We start from the raw sequence: 20,140 nt of genomic DNA, 5'->3' as shown, positions 1-20,140 counted from the left end.
GGCGACCGCGCCCCAAAGCTCAGAGGTGAATTGCAGGCCTCTGTCGGAGGAGATGTCCGAGGGGGCGCCGAAACGGGCAATCCAGGTGCCAATGAAGGCCTGCGCCACATCGGCGGATGTTGTTGATGCCAGCGGGATGGCCTCCGGCCACCTGGTGGTCCTGTCCACCATCGTGAGGAGGTGGGTGAAGCCCCGCGAGGAGGGAAGGGGTCCCACCAGGTCCACATTGACGTGGTCGAAGCGCCGCGCGGGCATGTCGAATGGTGCCAACGGGGCCTGGGTGTGCCGGTGGACCTTCACACGCTGGCAGGCGACACAGGCGTTGGCCCAGTCGCGGACGCCCTTACGGAGCCCGTGCCAGGCGAATTTCGCTGCCACGAGCTTCTGCGACGCTTTCCGGCCCGGGTGGGAAAGGCCGTGGAGGGCGTCAAAAATGTGCCGCTGCCATCCGGTGGCCACGATGGGGCGAGGTTGGCCCAGGCAAACGTCGCACAGGAGAACTGTGCCTGTGTCCTCGAAGGGGACGTCGGCCAACCGCAGGCCTGTGTCCGCTGTCCGGAGGGCTTGCACCGTGGGGTCGGCGGTCTGGTCGGCCGCCATGCGGGCGAAGTCCACATTGAGGTGGACGGCGTTCGCGCCGGACCGGGAGAGGCAATCGGCCACAGCGTTGTCCTTGCCCGCGACGTGCCGGATGTCCGTCGTAAATTCGGACACGGCGGAGAGGTGGCGCTGCTGGCGGGCCGACCATGGCTCGCAAACCTTGGCCATGGCGAAGACCAGGGGTTTGTGGTCCACAAACGCCGTGAACGGGCAGCCCTCTAAAAGATGGCGGAAGTGGCGAACGGCCAAGTAAAAGCCGAGGAGCTCGCGGTCGAAAGCGTTATACTTGCGCTCGTTAGGGCGAAGCTGTCGGCTGAAGAAGGCCAGCGGTTGCCAAGCCCCGTTCACCCACTGTTCATGCAAGGCGCCCACCGCGTAGTCGGAAGCGTCCATGGTGAGGGCGATGGGTGCGTCGAGCGCCGGGTGCGCCAGCATGGTCGCGTTGGCGAGGGCCAGCTTAGCACCCGTGAACGCCTCGTCCATCTCTTTGGTCCAGGCGACGTCGTGCTTGGCCGGCTTGCCCCGGAGGGCTTCGTACAGGGGGTGCATGAGTTGGGCGGCGCGAGGCACGAACCGGTGGTATAAATTTACCATTCCCAAAAATTCCTGTAGGGCCTTGATGGAGCAGGGGCGTGGGAAACTTGTGACTGCCTCCACCTTGGTCGGCAGCGGAACGGCCCCGTGCTTCGTGATGCGGTGCCCCAGGACGTCGACGGCCGTTACGTTACGTTATGTCGTTAAGGTCGACGGCCAAACTGGCATTTCGCCGGGTTGATGATGAGGCCGTGCTGGCTGAGGTGCTCAAAAAGCGTGTGCAGGTGGATGAGGTGCTCCGCCTGGGAAGTGCTGGCGACGGGAATGTCGTCCAAGTAGACGAAAAGGAAGGTGAGGTCCCGCAACATGCTGTGCATCAGCCGTTGGAAGGCCCGGGCCGCGTTCTTAAGGCCGAACGGCATGCGAAGGAACTCGAAGAGGCCAAAAGGTGTAATTACCACCGTCTTCGGCACGTCGGCCGGCCGGACGGGTACCTGGTGGTAGCCCCGAATGAGGTCGACCTTGGAAAAGATCACCTGCCCCGCCAAACGGGCGGAAAAGTCCTGTATATATGGTATCGGGTACCGGTCGGGGGTGGTGGCGTCGTTGAGATGGCGGTAATCGCTGCATGGTCGCCATCCGCCACCCGGTTTGGGCACTATGTGCAGGGGTGAGGCCCACGCGCTATTCGAGCGCCGCACAATGCCTAATCGCTCCAGCGCGTCGAATTCCGCCTTCGCCACGGCGAGTTTGGCCGGGTCGAGGCGACGAGCCCTGGCATAGACCGGTGGACCTGCGGTCGGGATGTGGTGTTCGACGCCGTGTTTGACGGCGACGGCCGAAAACGTCGGCTGCGTGAGGGCGGGAAACTCGGCGAGTAGGCGGGTGAAATCGTCCGCGGCCGGGAGAGCGCAGGCTAGCTTGGTTGGTGCGGAGCCGCTCAATGAGCAAGCGAGCGAGCTGAAGGTCTCCGCGTTGATGAGCCGACGCCGTTTGACTTCAACCAGAAGCCCATGCACGCAAAGAAAATCTGCACCCAGCAAGGCCATGGGTACGTTCGCCGTGATGAAGTCCCACCTGAAGCGCTGGCCCCCGAAGCAGATTGCGACGCTGCGTGAACCGAAGGTGCGGATGGAGGAGCCGTTTGCGGTGACCAAGGCGGGGCCGCAAAGCGTGGCCTGTTTGTCCTGCACCGAGGCGGGTATCACGCTCAGCTGAGCGCCGGTGTCGCACAAAAAACGCCGCCCGGACGCTGTGTCCGTAATAAACAGAAGGCTGCCTGAATGGCCGACGCTCATGGCAGGCAGCGAGCGCCGGCCTGGTCATTTCCCGACCTGCCGAAAGTGCACGGTGGGCGGCACGTTCTGGCCTTCTGCCCGAACCTGGCGTGGTATTAGCACATGGTCCGCTCTGGTGGAGGCTCCAGCGGTCGCGTCGGGTTCGGCCGACGGGGCGTCACGGTGGCCGCTGCCGCCAGTGGCGCTAACTCGGCCGGTGGTGGCGCCGGTCGTGGCGCGGGCGTTGCCTCGGTCGGCCCAGGGTTGGGTTCCAGGCGGCCGCTCCGACGTGTCGCCTGGCCGAGAAAAATTTATCGGCCTCCTTGGCCAGGGCGCGAGGGTCCGTGATGGGCGAATTAGCCAAAGCTAATCGTACCTGCCCGGGTAGCTGCCGGAGGAACAGCTCGCGGAAGAGGAAATCTGGGCTGTGGTCGCCGAGTAGAGCAAGCATGTGGTCCATGCGTTCGGATGGACGGGCCTCACCCAGCTCCGGGAGGTCGAGCAGTTGTCGCGCGCGTTCTGTCTCCATGAGTCCAAACGCACCGAGGAGTAGGCCTTTGAGCGCGCCGTATTTGTCGGAGTTCGGCGGGTTCTGTAGGAAGCTCAGGACCCGGGTGGCAGTGGAGTCATTGAGCGCGGAGACCACATGGTGGTAGCGCGTCGTGTCCTCCGTAATGTTCCGCAGGGCGAATTGAGAATCCGCTTGGGCGAACCAGACGGCTGCGTGCGATTCCCAAAAGCCAGGGAGCTTCAAAGCTACAGATGGCTCCATCGCCGTGTTCTTCAAAAGGGGTCACCAATTGTGGAGCTATGCTCTCACGATAAAGCCGGACAAAATGGACGACACCAGGAACGAAGTTTCACTGAGCTATTTATTTCTAGCTCAACTCAAAAGCACTGAAAAGCCCGATAGAACTGGCGGCAATTTATAACCAAAGTTCACCACACAAAAGCCATGCCTCTCAGGCGGGGCGTGGTATGCAAATCGGTAAGCCACGCCTCTCAACGGGGCGTGGTATGCAAACCAAGTGTCCGCCCGGGCAAGACAAGTCCGGGCAAGTCCGGACGAGCCCGGGCAAGTGACCGCCCGCCGGTTACGTCATCGGCCGGTGCAAGGGGATTGTGTAATGCTTCCGGTAACCGCCACATAATCGTCTTTTTTCCTGTTTACAAGTACAACGATGTAGTGTATGTTACTATATTTATTAAACATATATTTTTTCAACATAGTTTAAGAAAGAAATAGTTTAGGCTCACCTTCACTCCTTCATTCCCCTTTTCTCCCACCTCTGGAACAAACTCCCTCACTCTCTTCAATCCTACTCCTCCCTCCAGGTCTTTAAAACAGCTTTCACCATCATCTCTTACCTTCCCCCAACCAAAACCTTGATCTTTTCTACACCCGTTAATTCAGCCCAGATCCACTTTTCTGAAATACCGACTTCTTTCCTTGAAGTCCGAGCAGTGGCCATGTGTTTTTTTACCTCTCACACCCCACCCCCTCCTCCCCCCAAGCCCTCTCCCTCCCACAGATCTCACGATGTCCCTGTTCTCTACTGTTGTACTTGTGTGCTTCCAACTCTCTCCCCATCTTGTCTCCCGCTCCCTTGATCATATGTTTTTCGTGTCAGTTTGTTTTTATGTGATTAATGTCAGCTCTTACACGAGACTCGATCTTGTACACAAAAAAACAACAACAAAAAACAAACTAGAATGGGCACTCGGTAGAGCGCATACCTTCGCCGCAGCTACTTTTGTTGCCAAAATAAAAGACTACAAGATCTGTGTAGCAAAGCATTTTGGCATTAGTTTCATACAAATTGGACACAAATTGACCGCGCTATGGTAAAAAGACGATTTTGACCTTTTCATGACCTTGACCTTGACCTTTGACCCGATCGATTCCAAAATCTAATCAAATGGTTCCCGGATAATAACCTATCATCCCACCAAATTTCATGCGAATCGGTTGAATACTTTTTGAGTTATGCGAATAACATACACACACACACACACACAGACATACAAATAAATACACAGCGATCAAAACATAACCTTCCGCTTTTGCGAAGGTAACAAACAAAAAAAAACATTGTTTCAGGTAGTGTATAAATAGAGGACTTTCCCAGTTTTTTTTACACTCCAAAACCTCAATATTTTACTGTACATAAAATGTACCTTATTTTTGTATAGCACTTAAAACTAAAGCATTGATAGCATTTGAAGTTAGGCCATTTAGTGTTTGGGGATATAATGATTCAGCAAATTGTTAAAAGTGCAATTTGAAAGAACAGAACGTGTTTTGGATTGCGCGCTATTATACGAAGGTACGACATTTGCGCTATCTCCGAAAACGTGGAACATCCTTTCAGAGTTATTTTCATTTTCCTCTGCAGGATTGTTTAATTCTGTCTGTTTATTCTTTATAAATCACCTGCTTCACAGGTGTAACAAATTACATGTTGTTTGCGCAGAATGAGCATTTTCGCAGGAAACCAATTAGGTCTGGTTACTGTACGTTTGGGCTCTTGCTGCTGCACACAAAGTTTTACTGTACATGTGGGTTCTTGCTGCTGCACACAAAGTTTTACTGTACACTTTTCTTCTCCCCTAAAAGTGTTAGGAGTTAGGGCTAGGAGTTAGGGCTAGGAGTTAGGGCTAGGAGTTAGGGCTAGGAGTTAGGGCTAGGAGTTAGGGCTAGGAGTTAGGGCTAGGAGTTAGGGCTAGGAGTTAGGGCTAGGAGTTAGGGCTAGGAGTTAGGGCTAGGAGTTAGGGCTAGGAGTTAGGGCTAGGAGTTAGGGCTAGGAGTTAGGGCTAAGAGTTAGGGCTAAGAGTTAGAGGAAGGGGCTAAGGCTAGGAGTTTGAGATCTTTGTTCCTTTCACATTTTTCTACTTTTTCATATTTCTCTTTAGTCATTCTAATTATTGCTTCTTCTATATTTCTCTCTCTCTCTATCTGTCTGTCTGTCTTCGGAGAAGTGAATTCTTGCAGAATGTTTTTTTTTCTGGAAGGTTCACTTGGCTGCGCTTGGATGGGTTTGAGGGTAGAAGAGTAGCGACTAAAACCCGAATCCTATCCAGGTTCCTCCTGATGACTACTCCATCTCTGCTCATTACTTTTTTATGGTTCCTTCTGCGGACTCTACTGCAGTATTTGGTTTTCTGTTTCATTACTGTACAATTAATTTTGCCGGACTCGAGCCGGAATTTGGCCGAGTCCAAGTTCTTGGCATTCAGAGTCCGAGTCCGAGTCCTGAAGAGTCGTGTGCGAGCCCGAGTCCCCCAAAATGTGGACTCTTGTCCGGACGAGTCCTACATCACTGATGCAAGTAAGTTGGCACAACTTCGGCAAGTGTGCAGAAAAGTGAAACTTTTTTACTGCTATACCATGGTGATCAATGCGATCCAAGATGTATGCAGCAAGAACCAAGTAGCAAAGCTCACTGTCAGCCCCATAACGATCTCACACCTGTATACATTTCCTGAGACAGCCACATAGCAAAGCTGGCGTCCAAAGCCAGCTGCAGACTGGGAATCCTCTGACTATCCAATGTCTTTCCTTCAAAATCAGAGTTACTTGCAATCCACAAGGCCTTTGCCTATAGCTCAATGTAGTACTGCTCTATGCTATGGGCTGGTGCCCCAGCACCACATCTGTCTCTCCTCAATTAGTGGATTTGAAAGCTCTCAAAAGTATTGGAATCGCCCATGATGAGATCAAAACTTAAGTTCTGCTGCTCTCACATCGCTGGCAAGTCGTTGATTTCTGTTTTCTACAGCCTTTCCTCTGACATTGCTCCCTCTGCTCTCTCAATCATCTGACACTCCCAAGAAACTGCAGGATGCACATTTTATTCCAGTAACCCCCTCTTGGTTAAACTTCCAAAATCCAGGCTGACTGCACACCTCAACTTTTATCCTCACTTCTCGTCTATGGAACCACCAACTTCTAGAGGCCTGTCCTGTCATTCTTCCCTCCAAGAGTTCAAGCAAGCAGTGCATCACCCTCTTGTCTTCCACAATTCTGACCAATGAACTTTACGACTCCTATTAATCCTTCTTAATCAACTATTTTACTTACTAGTTTCAGTTTCCTCCCCTCCCCCCTCTCCTCTTTTCCTGTTCATTCATTCATTTGATGTTTCTAACTTGCTCTTTCATGTGCCTCGCTTCTGTCAATATCTTTTTCTTTAGTTTTAATACACGTTGCAAAATCGAAACCTCGCTGGTCACACAGAGGACAAGTTGAAAAATCTTGGCAGACAGTTGTATAAAAATAGACAGGAGAGTATCTTGGAACACTTGGAACACTGTTCATCTTGGAACAAGAACATCTTGGAGAGAACATTGTATTTGCATACATCTAAAATTGCCATCAATATCAACATAATTATTTTCAACAAAAAGGAACGAGATAGATTCCGTTATCCCAAATAAATATTTTATCGTCGAAGGAGGAAAGAGCTTTTTATTAATTTCAATACTGTCGAAGTTGTTTTTAGCATCTAATAATATACAATTTCCAATATAATTTTACTTTATTAAAAAAACATTCCAGTAAAATCATTTTAAAAGTGTTTCCAGTACTTCTGCACATAAATACTTCATTTTGTCTTTTATATTTTTGTGAAAAAACGAGTCGAGATAAATTTTTTATGAAACAATAATGCGATGTAGCTCCATTCATAAAACAAACGGTCTACGCAAGTTTTTTCATCGTTAAACTTACTGTATTTGTCACTCTCATTATATTAATGTGATTCTTGTTACTTCGTCCATATATGTTCACAAAAACATTATTTTGGTCTTCAGACTTTTCAATATCTTATTTATATTGGTTACTCGATACATTTTGACACCTTTCAGAGGAACCACATGAATGCACACACACCAATCTCGCCATACAACCTTGCGTACCTGCCATGTGTGGAGCTTCGGGATTCCTTGTTTACACTTCGCCGACTTGGCTTTCTTAGCTGGGCTCTGTTTAAAGATGAGAACAGTTACTTTTGTTGTGATTCAAAGACATTTTTACAGGAGAAATTCTAGTTAAATCGGAGATGTACATTCCTATGTTGTAAATCAGTTCTGCTGTGCAACTACAATTGTACACAGCAGCATTTTGAAACAATACCTAATCAGAAAAACTAAACAAGAGTCTTGTGAAAAAATAAGTTGCCAGATAATTAATGTTTCTGGAGAACAAATACAGTTTTTAAATACAGTATTTAAAAGGTGGAAAAAGATTATCATGCCATGCTAAAATTCCAATCACATTTCAACTTTATTCTTGTGGCTCGTTATCCCCACGCTTTTTGAAAAAAACCCACAAAACGGGGGATATAGAAATTGCCTCCGTCTATCTGGCACACTATCTCCTCCTAATCGGTTGTGCTTAAATTCACCAAACTTGGTAGTTATGATCATCGTATGGCAAGAATGTGCAAGAGCAGCATCATTTTGGCCCTGCCCCACTGGAGCAATAGGTCAAATACTAAAAAATGCAATTATATGGGCACGTTTTAAAATGAAATTGTGTATGCAATCAACATTTGGGGTTGCATGAAATATGTGATTTTTTTTGGATTTGACCCAATGTTCATGCCCCAAGGGGTGGGGACTTAGGGTCAAGGGGTCAAAACGGGATATTTTTTTTAAACAACATTTGATATTGGGTCATTCCTGGTGGAACTTATTGCCATATTTCCACTTCACTTTAGATGGGAAGCGTGGGGATTTGCGATGGTGCGCCATCGACTTTGCTCTAGTCCTAGTTGGAGTTTTGCCCTGGCTGATGACAATTGAAGCAATCACGATAAATTGTTGATGGACAGTGCAAGTCATAAAAAAGCAGGTGAGGGAGGACATGAGAGAGGGGGGGGGGAACAAGTGGTGGTTATCACCCGATATACCCCATGGGGAGTTGGTGACATATGCCAAGTTTCAAATTTTTTTTCCATTGAGCGGTTTTGGAGAAAAGGATGCCCAATTTTTTTCCTTTAATCCAATATGGCTGCCATAACATATGACCTATGACAACAGAGTTAGCAAAAAAATATTCTCCTACGTGAGTCCCTCCTACGTTTAAAGTTTTGCATTGATCGGACAAGCGGTTTCAGAGAACCATTTTTAAAAGCTAAAATGCAATGCAGACACATACAGACCAAGGTGTTGCCATAGTCTCGCATCCCCTTCAGGGCAAGACTAAAGACAATCACTTGAAAGATCATATTTGTTTGTTTCATCTAGACACATATCATGTGCCTTCGATACGATCTGGCACACCGCCCTGCTCACCAAACTCTCCTCTTATGGTATCCACGGTAACCTCCACGCATGGCTTGCGGACTCTGTCACCGGTCACAGTCAACGTGTGGCTCTGAATGGAATTCTCTCATCTCCCCTTCCTGTTCAGCCTGGAGTTCCTCAAGGCAGTGTTCTGGGCCCTGTGCTTTTTCTGGTCTTCATCAATGATCTCTCCGACTCTCTGGAAAATCCTATCTCTTTGCTGATGACTCCACTCTCTGCCGCTCCATACCTCATCCCTCAGATAGGCAGGCAGCAGCTTCCTCACTCTCTGCAGACCTGGACAAAATCACAGACTGGTCAAACAAGTGTAACATGTCTTTCAATCCTGACAAATCTCACATTCTCACTATGTCTCTCCGAAAAGACCGTCTGGAAAACCCTCCCCTCTACTTTCTCAACAATCCTCTCCAAGAAGTTCTGTCACTCAAGCTTTTGGGTCTCACTATCTGCCATGATCTTTCCTGGGAAAACCACATTTCCAAGCTGGCCTCCAAAGCCAGTCGCCGACAGGGCATCCTCCGTCATGCGAAGTCCTTCCTTGGTACACCTGAGCTCCTCACCACATACAAAGCTTTCATCCGCAGCTCAATGGAATACTGCTCTCCCTTCTGGGCTGGTGCTCCTGCCTCACACCTTGCTCGGCTTCACGCTGTAGAAACCAAATCTTTCAGAATCATTGGAATCTCCAGCAATGAAGCTGACTCTGAGGGCCTTTCACTCACTCACCGCAGGCAGGTAGGTGGTCTTTCTGTCTTCTACCGACTCCTCTCCAGCCTCGCTCCCCCAGCTCTGTCTGTGCTCTGTCGCCCAAATATTCCTTCAGGTTGCACAAGATCTGCCTGCAACCCTCTTCTGGTGAAACTGCCAAAATCAAGAATCACTGCTCACCTTAACTTTCACTCCTCTTTTCTCCCGCCTCTGGGACAAACTCCCTCACTCTCTTCAACCCCACTCCTCCCTCCAGGTCTTTAAAACAGCTGTTTTAAAGCTGTTTGAAGTGTCCTGTTTGCAGAAAACATTTTGCAGTGTCCATTTGTTTTATACCTCTCCCCCCCCCCCCCCCTTCCACACCCCACAGATCTCCTGATGGCCCTGTTCTCTACTGTTGTACTTGTTTGCTTCCCTCTCTTTCCCCATCTTGTCTCCCGCTCCCTTTATTATATTTGTTATGTGTCCGTTCATGTTTTTTGTGATTAATGTTAGCTCTTACACAAGCCTCGATCTTGTATACACCAAAAAAATAAAAATAATAAAATAGACATTTAATCCAATTCTTCATAACGCCTCAGTGCCTTGAACGCTGTAAATTCATGAAAAATGAAAGCAATATATCTCACTATTTTGGAATCCGGTGATTGTATTATGCATTGGCTGGTGACAAATTGCTCTTGTACATGCGTTAATGAAATTTGCAGGTAAACTTACCAAACCTGTCTCACTCCTTGAAATAAAATACTCACCATTAATAATTGCCCAACCAAATTGCAAATGTTGTATTTTAACTAGTATGCTCATCCAATAAAGGAAGATCAGCAAGTCATATCTATAACTTTGAAAATAATTTATCTGACAAATCCTGTTATGCAGGTGATTTAAAAAGTCAGCATTCTACATAAAAGGGATCCCAGTCTCTTGCACACTCTGTCAACCTAACGGTGCTCATATTGACATGACTTTTATGCTGGTCGTGTGATCGCCTCGGTGAAGTGAAGACTCCCTCCCTCCAGGCCACCATAAACTGGTGCAGCCGGGTGGATGCCACAGTTACTACTTCTGCATTGAAGATTTGCCAGGCTAAGTGAACAACAGTGATCCATAATGACGTTCCGTCACATCGAAAATGTGAGTCATTGTGTTCATGATTAATTTGTACATTGAAGACAACATTAAATGTTTCCTTTAGTAGTCTGGAGATTGGGTGAACCACATTGCTTCACATTATTAATATTATTTTGTGGTATTTTGGAATGTGTCAAATCTTCCAAGGGGCCAAAATAGATGCCTTGGGGAGTGAGGGGTGGCACAGTTAATCTGGGTGGTCGGTGGATGAGTGTCGACGTGATGTGATTTCTGCCTGGTACTTTTAATGTTCGAGTGTATATCATGCAATAAAGCTGCTACATAGGCCTCATTCATGTCACAATTAATAATGCCATATCGTAACCCAAAATAGTAGAAATATAGCCCCACAGCTATGAATGCCAAAATGTTTAAAGTTTAATGAGGAAATGGGAAGATGGAAAGACATTTCACTTTGAGTTATTGACATAGACATAAGCATTGCAGTGAATAAAATAACCACCAATTTCAATGCATTTACTTTGAACAACAAAACAAAAACTATATATAATGTCTGGGCTTCTTGCCTGCCACTACATATTACTTGTAGGTTTTCCTGTGTAAGGTACTCAATGCTTATTTTGGAAGCATGACATCATCAGGTCATTGAAACAACAACATCAGGCATTTTAAGGCCATTTTCCCTGCAAGCGCAGGGGTTAGCCTTGCGGTCCCCATGACAATCTTCATGACAATCATCAGGTCATTGACTGGCATCCAAATGAGGTCAGGGCAAATTGAACCACCAAAAGGGCTTTCACTGTCACCTTGCTGCAAATCCAACCCTTCAAAACAAAATCAAGTCTGTGTGGCCACCCACATTCTGATCACTTATGGTGAATCCTGTAGCTATCCTGAAGCGGATATTTAACCCATATGCTGTGGAGCGACAAATCCTCAATGCCATGTTTTGAAGATATTAATTATCTCAGGTAGTGGTTGACCATGCTCGACCTTGACTGGGATGTCGGGCATACAAAGTGAAGCTTTAAATTGTATCAGGTGAAAGAGACGGTAATCACAGAAGGGGACACACTAGAGCGGCCAGCTAATCTTTGTGTAGCTCCAATGCCAACATCTGAAAAGTTATGCTGGCCTCCACTTCAGCAACTTCAGCAAAATATTAAAAGTTGATCAATAAATAATCAGTTAAATATAAAAAAGTTAATCAATAATAATCAGTTAAATATCAAAAGTTAATCAATAATCATCAGTTAAATATCAAAAGTTAATCAATAATCATCAGTTAAATATTGAGTTAATCAATAATAATCAGTTGGATATTAAAAGTTAATCAATTCATCAGCAGGTAAATATTAGAAATTAATCAATAACCATCAGTTAAATATTAAAAGTAAATCAATAATCATCAGTTAAATATTAAAAGTTAATCAATAATCATCAGTTAAATATCAAAAGTTAATCAATAATCATCAGTTAAATATCAAAAGTTAATCAATAATCATCAGTTAAATATCAACAGTTAATCAATAAATCATCAGTTAAATATTGAGTTAATCAATAATAATCAGTTAGATATTAAAAGTTAATCAATAATCATCAGTTAAATATCAAAAGTTAATCAATAATCATCAGTTAAATATCAAAAGTTAATCAATTCATCAGCAGGTAAATATTAGAAATTAATCAATAACCTTCAGTTGAATATTAAAAGTTAATCAATAATCATCAGTTAAATATTAAATTCAATAATCATAATGTTTTTTTTTTGTTTTTTTTTGTATACTGAATCGAGGCTCGTGAAAGAGCTAACATTTACTTCACAAACAAATCAACCAGACAAACAAAACACACAAAAAGAGGGAGCGGAAAACAAGATGGGGAGAGAAGGGGAAGCACACAAACACAACATTTGAGAGCATGGAGATGTGTGGAAGGGAGAGGGCTTGGGGGGAGGAGGCGTGGGAAGGGGGGGGGTGGAGGGAGAAGTATAAAACACAAGGACACCAAGGACTTCCAGGACAGAAGTTGCTATTTCAAAAAAGTGGAATTGGGGTGAAATTAGCGGGGGTAGAAAAGATCAAGGTTTTGGATGGGGGAAGATAAGAGATGGTGGTGAACAGCAGTTTTAAAGACCTGGAGGGTGGAGTGGGATTGAAGAGAGTGAGGGAGTTTGTTCCAGAGGCGGGAGAAGAAGAGGAATGAAGGAGTGAAGGTGAGCAGAGAGTCTTGATTTTGGCAGTTTGACCATAAGAGGGTTGCAGGCAGATCTTGTGCGACCTGTAGGAATATTTGCGGGACAGAGCCCAGAGAGAGCTGGGGGGGCAAGGCCAGAGAGGAGTCGGTAGAAGATGGACCACCAACCTGCCTGCGGTGAGTGAGTGAGAGGCCCTTGGAGTTAGCTTCATCGCGGGAGATTCCAATGATTCTGAATGCTTTGGTTTCAACAGCGTGAAGACGAGCTAGGTGTGAGGCAGGAGCACCAGCCCAGAGGGGAGAGCAGTATTCCATTGAGCTGCGGATGAAAGCCTTGTATGTGGTGAGGAGCTCAGGTGTGCCAAGGAAGGACTTTGCACGACGGAGGATGCCCAGTCGGCGACTGGCTTTGGAGGCCAGATTTGAAATGTGGTTTTCCCAGGAAAGATCATGGCAGATAGTGAGACCCAAAAGCTTGAGTGACAGAACTTCTTGGAGAGGATTATTCAGAAAGTGGATGGGAGGGTTGTCCAGTCGGTCTTTTCGGAGAGACATCGTAAGAGTGTGAGATTTGTCAGGATTGAAAGACATGTTCCACTTGTTTGCCCAGTCTGTGATTTTGTCTAGGTCTGCAGAGAGTGAGGAGGCAGCAGACTGCCGATCTGAGGGATGAAGAATGGAGCGACAGAGAGTAGAGTGATCAGCAAAGAGATACAGAGGATTTTCAAGAGAGTCAGAGAGATCATTGATGAAGACCAGAAAAAGCACAGGGCCCAGAACACTGCCTTGTGGAACTCCAGCCTGAACAGGAAGAGGAGATGAGAGAAACCCATTCAGGGCCACACGTTGACTACGACTAGAGAGGAAGTCCGCCAGCCATGCGTGGAGATTTCCATGGATACCAAAAGAGGAGAGTTTGGTGAGCAGAGCGGGGTGCCAGACCGTATCGAAGGCACGTGATATGTCAAGGGAGACTGCTCTAATTTCCTGTTTGGCATTGAGGACCTCCATCCATTGTTGAGAAAGCAGAAGCAGCATGTCCAGAGTAGAGTGTCCAGGTCTGAAACCAAATTGATGATCAGAGATCAAGCCATTGGAGAAGAGGAAAGATTTCATATCTGAAGCAATGATGGATTCCATGACTTTGCTGATAATTGGGAGAAGGCTGATTGGTCTGTAGTTGCTGGGATCTGTTTTTGCACCTTTTTTGTGCAAAGCGGTGATGTTGGCAGATTTCCAAGCAGATGGAAGATGACCTTGAGCAAAAGAGAGGGTGAAGAGAACAGAGAGAGGGAGTGAAAGAGCGGAAGAACAGGATTTTAGGACCCGTGGGCTGGTGCCGTCAGGTCCAGTTGCAGAATCCGAGTCGAGGGTTGACAGAAACTTTTCCACCTTGTCAGGAGGAAAGGACACAGAGTCCAGGAGCAGCTGGGTACGACTGGGTACGGTGGGTACAGAGAGGGATGGGTTTGGGACAGAAGATTTAGAGGCAAACACAGAGTTGAGGCATTCAGCTTTTTCACGCGCGGAGTCAGCCATGTGGCCATTTGAGGTGATGGAGGGGAAGGAGGGGGAACAAACACCAGAAACAGATTTGACCAGACGCCACCAGGATTTGGAAGAGGGAGACAGATAAGAGAGTTCGGTCCTGAGAACGGAGAGATATTGTTTCCTGGCTCTCCTGAGGGTGGACACACACTTGTTTCGGGCTTTGTGAAAGGAAATGAGATTTCCTTCCGTTGGATTTGCTTTCCAGGAGACGAAAGCAAGTTGTTTCTGGGCAATAGCCTCACCACAAGATTCCGTGTACCATGGACGGGAGGAAGGGTAAGACAACAGAAGACGAGATGGGATAAATCTGTGCATGAGAGAGAGCAGTTTGCTTTGGAAGAATTCCCAGGAAGAATTTATGTCAGAGGCAGTAGAGATGGGAGACCAGTCCAGATGATTTATGGCTGCTTGAAGACCGTGCATTTAAATATTTGTTGCTCTTTAAGGCCACTATTATCCCACCTTGTGGGGGAAGCTTGGCCCAAGTCTTTCACGAACCGGCCTGACATTTGCCGAGTTAGGGCAGGAATTTGGAATTTGGCCATGGCGCCGGCGATACTTGCCTACTCTTCGCGAAGTACACCATGGGATCTTTAACGTCCACCAACACATGCTGGCAGACGGGACTCCCGGTTTAACGTCCATCCGAGGGACAGCACACATTGATGAATCACCGTGCCTGTGAAACACCAGGATGACAGTTTATAGCTGGGTCGAGATTTAAACCCAGGCTAGACAGCTTGGTGGTGAGTGTGCATACCTCTTGGCCATCCTGTCAGCCATAATCAACAGTTAAATATTACAAAATAATCAATAATCACCATAAAGAAGATTACAGAAAAATTTCCAAAAGCAATATTTTGTCAGACATGTTTCATTAACCCAAGTAAGTTATCATATGGTCTCATGTTTCTCATACCTTTGCAATTATGACAGTATGATAAATATAATGAAAACATCGAGAAGCATATCATCAACAGCATTACCTGTCCAGCACATCATCCACATGCTTTACTATCACGGTGAGACTAAAGCTTCCTGCAAGAACCTCACTATTCATTTGCAAGCGATGCAGAGGTACACCCTTAACTTGTAATGCTCTCAGAAAATGCTCTTCATGGTATTTTTCCACGACGAAATAATGGTCACCATTATGAAACACAACTTTTTGCTTCCTGTAACATGAATGTAAGCCCACAGCAGTCACAATGCCACACATACAACAGGTTATATCTGCTATTGGCTGTGCCAGTATCTACATTCTCAAACATGAATAAAACAATGAAAGTATAAAAAGCGCAGCAGTGCGAAGAGAAACTACTCAGATTTATTATTGGAAACATATTTATTTGGTTTCAAAAAACATTTTCCAAAAATAGAACTCACATTCAAGTGGTGATCTAGACTAGAGTATGAAACAAAGATGAACAAAATGTCGTCCCTTACCTAAAATCAAGGAATCGTAAGCGAGACTTCCCAGTCGGTGTACCTTCCTGTGGACTTGTTGCACCCTTTTCTTCTGTTTTGGTATCTGCTGTGGGAAGGACACACAGACACGTACACAATTTATTTTCCTTTTCATTATTTTTTTATTAGAATTTTAAAGGAAATATTGCATGGACAAGTGGGTAGAGAATTTCCAGCAAATCTAATTATGGCACGTCACAAAATTCATGGGATCCATTTTTGTTTAATTTCTCTGTTTAACGTTGGTCATCTTTGTACCATGGACGTGTACTCCGAGTCGAGGCCATTTGAGGTGAGGATAACCCTGGTGTTGGGCTAGCGGCTAGGGTGCCGGCTTAGGATCCTAGGATCCTGGGTTCGAATCCCGGTCGATCGCTGAATTAACGCCAGGGGGGTTGACTCAGCCTGTCATCCTTCCGAGGTCGGCTAATTGAGTACCAGTTCACTGGTAATTCCCTGTTTGTCGTTAAAGGCGGCAAAAATGGTTGGCGTCAGGAAGGGCATCCGGCCGTAAAACATCGCTTCAAAAAGGGGACCAAAAAACAACAACAACCACGGTTCCCGAAAAAGGCCAACCCCCGCTTTGCGGGGAAAAATGGCCTCTAAAGGTGGTTAACGTTGGTCATCTTTGAAAGGAGACTTTCCCACAATATGTAGAGTTGGTCCATGATAATGTTAACTTATAATAGGCAACCACAAGCATCTTTAGCTATATTGTGAAACGTAGGCCGAGCCCATCACTTTTTTTCTTCCACCCTCATTATTTTACCTTTTTGCTTTTAAATTTGTTTTTTCCCCACAACCACTTGAGTGACAACCAAAACTTTCAACATAGGAGTGCTTACCCACGGATAATTATTCAACAAAGTTACATGATGATTGGATGGTAAATGTGGTCGGCGTTCCAAAAAAGTGTTTTCTGTAAGAATGGGTTGCAGAGCGTTTCACATATCAGGAATAAACGGCCCGACTTACTTAATTGAATGTGTGGTTTCATTTTTTTTTTTATACAAGATCGAGGTGTTTAAGAACTAGCACATAAAATACAAAACATAAACAGACACGTAAAACAATAAGGGGAGGGGGAGACAAGATAGTGACATAGAGAGAGAGAGATAGAGAGATAGAGAGATAGAGAGATAGAGAGATAGAGAGATAGAGAGATAGAGATAGAGAGATAGATAGAGAGATAGATAGAGAGATAGATAGAGAGATAGATAGAGAGATAGATAGAGAGATAGATAGAGAGATAGATAGAGAGATAGATAGAGAGATAGATAGAGAGAGAGATAGATAGAGAGATAGATAGAGAGATAGATAGAGAGATAGATAGAGAGATAGATAGAGAGATAGATAGAGAGATAGAGAGATAGAGAGATAGAGAGATAGAGAGATAGATAGAGAGATAGATAGAGAGATAGATAGAGAGATAGATAGAGAGATAGATAGAGAGATAGATAGAGAGATAGATAGAGAGAGAGATAGATAGAGAGATAGATAGAGAGATAGAGAGATAGAGAGATAGAGAGATAGAGAGAGAGAGAGAGAGAGAGAGAGAGAGAGAGAGAGAGAGAGAGAGAGAGAGAGAGAGAGAGAGAAGCACACAAGCACAACAGTAGAGAACAGGGACATCGGGAGATCTGTTTGGGGTGTATTAACGGGGGTAGAAAAGATCAAGGGGACGGGGGAAGATAAGAGATGGTGGTGAACAACTGTTTTAAAGACCTGGAGGGAGGAGTGGGATTGAAGAGAGTGTGGAAGTTTGCTCCAGAGGCAGGAAAAAAAAAATGAAAAAGTGAAGGTGAGCGGAGAGTCTTGATGTTGGCAATTTCACCAGAAGAGGGTTGCTGGCAGTTTTTGTGTGTCCTGCAGGAATATTTGGGGGACACAGCACAGACAGAGCTGGAGGAGCTAGGCCAGAGAAGAGTCGGTAGAAAACAGAAAGACCACCAACCTGCCTGCGGTGAGAGAGTGAAAGGCCCTCAGAGTTAGCTTCATCGCGGGAGATTCCAATGATCCTGAAAGCTTTGGTTTCTGCAACGTGAAGCCGAGCTGGGTGTGAGCCAGGAGCACCAGCCCAGAGTGGAGAGCAGTATTCCATTGCGCTATGGATGAAAGCCCTTGTATGTGGTGAGGAGCTCAGGTGTGCCAAGGAAGGACTTCGCACGACGGAGGATGCCCAGTCGGTGACTGGCTTTGTCGGCCAGCTTGGAAATGTGGTTTTCCCAGGAAAGATCATGGCAGATAGTGAGACCCAAAAGCTTGAGTGACAGAACTTCTTGGAGAGGATTGTTCAGAAAGTAGATGGGAGGGTTGTCCAGTCGGTATTTTTGGAGAGACATGGAAAGAGCGAGAGATTTGTCAGGATTGAAAGACATATTCCACTTGTTTGACCAGTCTGTGTTTTTGTCCAGGTCTGCAGAGAGTGAGGAGGCTGCAGATTGCCGATCTGAGGGATGAGGAATGGAGCAGCAGAGAGTGGAGTCATCAGCAAAGAGATAGGTAGGATTTTCAAGAGTCAGAGAGATTATTGATGAAGACCAGAAAAAGCACAAGGCCCAGAACACTGCCTTGGGGAACTCCAGCCTGAACAGGAAGGGGAGATGAGAGAAATCCATTCAGGGCCACACGTTGACTACGACCAGAGGAAGTCCGCAAGCCATGCAAGGAGATTTCCAGGGATACCATAGGATGAGAGTTTGGCGAGCAGGGCTGGGTGTCAGACCGTATTGAAGGCACGAGATACGTCAAGGGAGACAGCTCTGATTTCCTGTTTGGCATTGAGGGCCACCATCCATTGTTGAGACAGCAGAAGCAGCATGTCCTGAGTAAAGTGACCTGGTCTGAATCCAAATCGATGATCAGAGATCAAGCCATTGGTGAAGAGGAAGGATTTAATATCAGAAGCGATGATGGATTCCATGACCTTGCTGATGATTGGGAGCAGGCTGATGTGTTGTGTCGATTTTGTATGTATCGATTTTGTCTTAGTCGATTGTGTCAATTGTCAAAACACACAAATCAGAGACATCCGTATGTGTCGATTTTGTTACGTTCCAGCAGTTCAAATTGAACTTGCACACATTTTGTTTAAATTAAAGAAAATCGCTACATCCGGCTGCAATAATTTTTTTAAGTGATTCTTCGTCATTGGGAGGTAGGGCCAAAAACGATACAAAGCAGGATATCTCAAAAAGTTGTGGACGGATTTGGACAAAACGTGGTGGCCCGGTTGGGTGTCTGACAAGGACCTTTCAATAATTTGATTTTGGTGAAAATCTGAATTTGCGTTCAGATATGAGAATTATTTAATTTTTAAAGTGATTCTTCACCATTGGGAAATAGGGCCAAAACCAATACATACTATACCAGGATATCGCAAAAAGTTATGGATGGATTTGGACGAAACTTGGTGGACCGGTTGGGTGTGTGGACAAGGACTAATCGATTCGATTTTGGTGAAGATCTGAATATGGATTTGGCTACGAGAATTATTTAATCTTTAAGTGATTCTTCACCATTGAGAGATCGGGTGAAAAGTGATATATAACATGATATTTAAAAAAGTTATGGATGACTTATGACAAAACTAGGTGAATGAGTTGGTTAGGTGACGAGAACAAGCTGATTTAGATTTTCGTTCAGGTCTGAATCCAGATTGGGCCTATCAGTGGGATACAAAACAAACTGTTCAGCCTGACGGAGGTATGTGCTCTACCGAGTGCTGTTCTAGTTTGTGTATGTAAAAGGGTTATTACTTGTACCGATTTGACTTTTCCATAGTTAAGTTATTCGAAGGACAAATTAGGTATCTACTTACCGTATTTTGCGGTGTATTACCCGCACCTTTTTAATCGGCAAAAAGGTTAAAAGTTGGGGTGCAGTTAATACAGAGATATAGCAAAAAAAAAAAAAAAATGGAAACTAAGTCGGGGCTCGTGTCGGAGCTAACACATATAACATATAATAAAGGGAGTGGGAGACAAGGCAGAGGGAATTACAACAGTCGAGAACAGGAACATCAGATCTGTGGAAGGGAGAGGGCTGGGGTGGGGTACACAGGATAAACAAATGGACACTACAAGGACTTTCAGCAGAGAAAATATGGAATTTGAAGGAGGTGGATTAATGGGGATAGAAAAGATCAAGGCTTTGGAGTAACACTGCAAATATATTTTCGCACTGACCAACATAAAAAGGTGTTCACAATAACACCCGGATTCTGGCTAGATTGCCTTCCCTCTCCCTCGCCTTCCCCTCCCTCAGTTTCCGGAAACCCTGCATGATAGCATCGTGTGCGTAGTGATGTGTTTCTCATTTTCCATGTGAATTGTGCTGCTGTAATAAACGTAACTATTGCAATCATAACTGTAAAGCGTCCGTGGAGTAGCAAGGTTGGTAGTGCG

General features: G+C 45.8%; 1 protein-coding gene across 6 annotated transcripts in view; it reads right to left on the bottom strand.

Annotated features, from left to right (window-relative positions):
- LOC137431810 (uncharacterized) overlaps positions 1–20,140 on the bottom strand; it is a 368,459-nt gene that overhangs the window by 71,324 nt on the left and 276,995 nt on the right. For 5 of the 6 annotated variants that reach the window (XM_068123528.2, XM_068123531.2, XM_068123532.2 and 2 more), the window contains exons 12-13: positions 15,714–15,801; positions 7,329–7,394 (exon numbers count right to left, since the gene is read on the bottom strand). In XM_068123528.2, the coding sequence (XP_067979629.2) occupies positions 7,329–7,394; positions 15,714–15,801 (154 nt within the window). The remainder of the gene's footprint in view (positions 1–7,328; positions 7,395–15,713; positions 15,802–20,140) is intronic. The other variant, XM_068123530.2, reaches the window with a different exon arrangement.

Source organism: Myxine glutinosa, chromosome 7 (genome assembly GCF_964187855.1).
Source record: "Myxine glutinosa chromosome 7, kmMyxGlut1.1, whole genome shotgun sequence".
NCBI lineage: Eukaryota > Metazoa > Chordata > Myxini > Myxiniformes > Myxinidae > Myxine > Myxine glutinosa.
The sequence above is the reverse complement of the archived record's forward strand: the minus strand, read 5'-3'. Positions and strand labels throughout refer to the sequence as shown.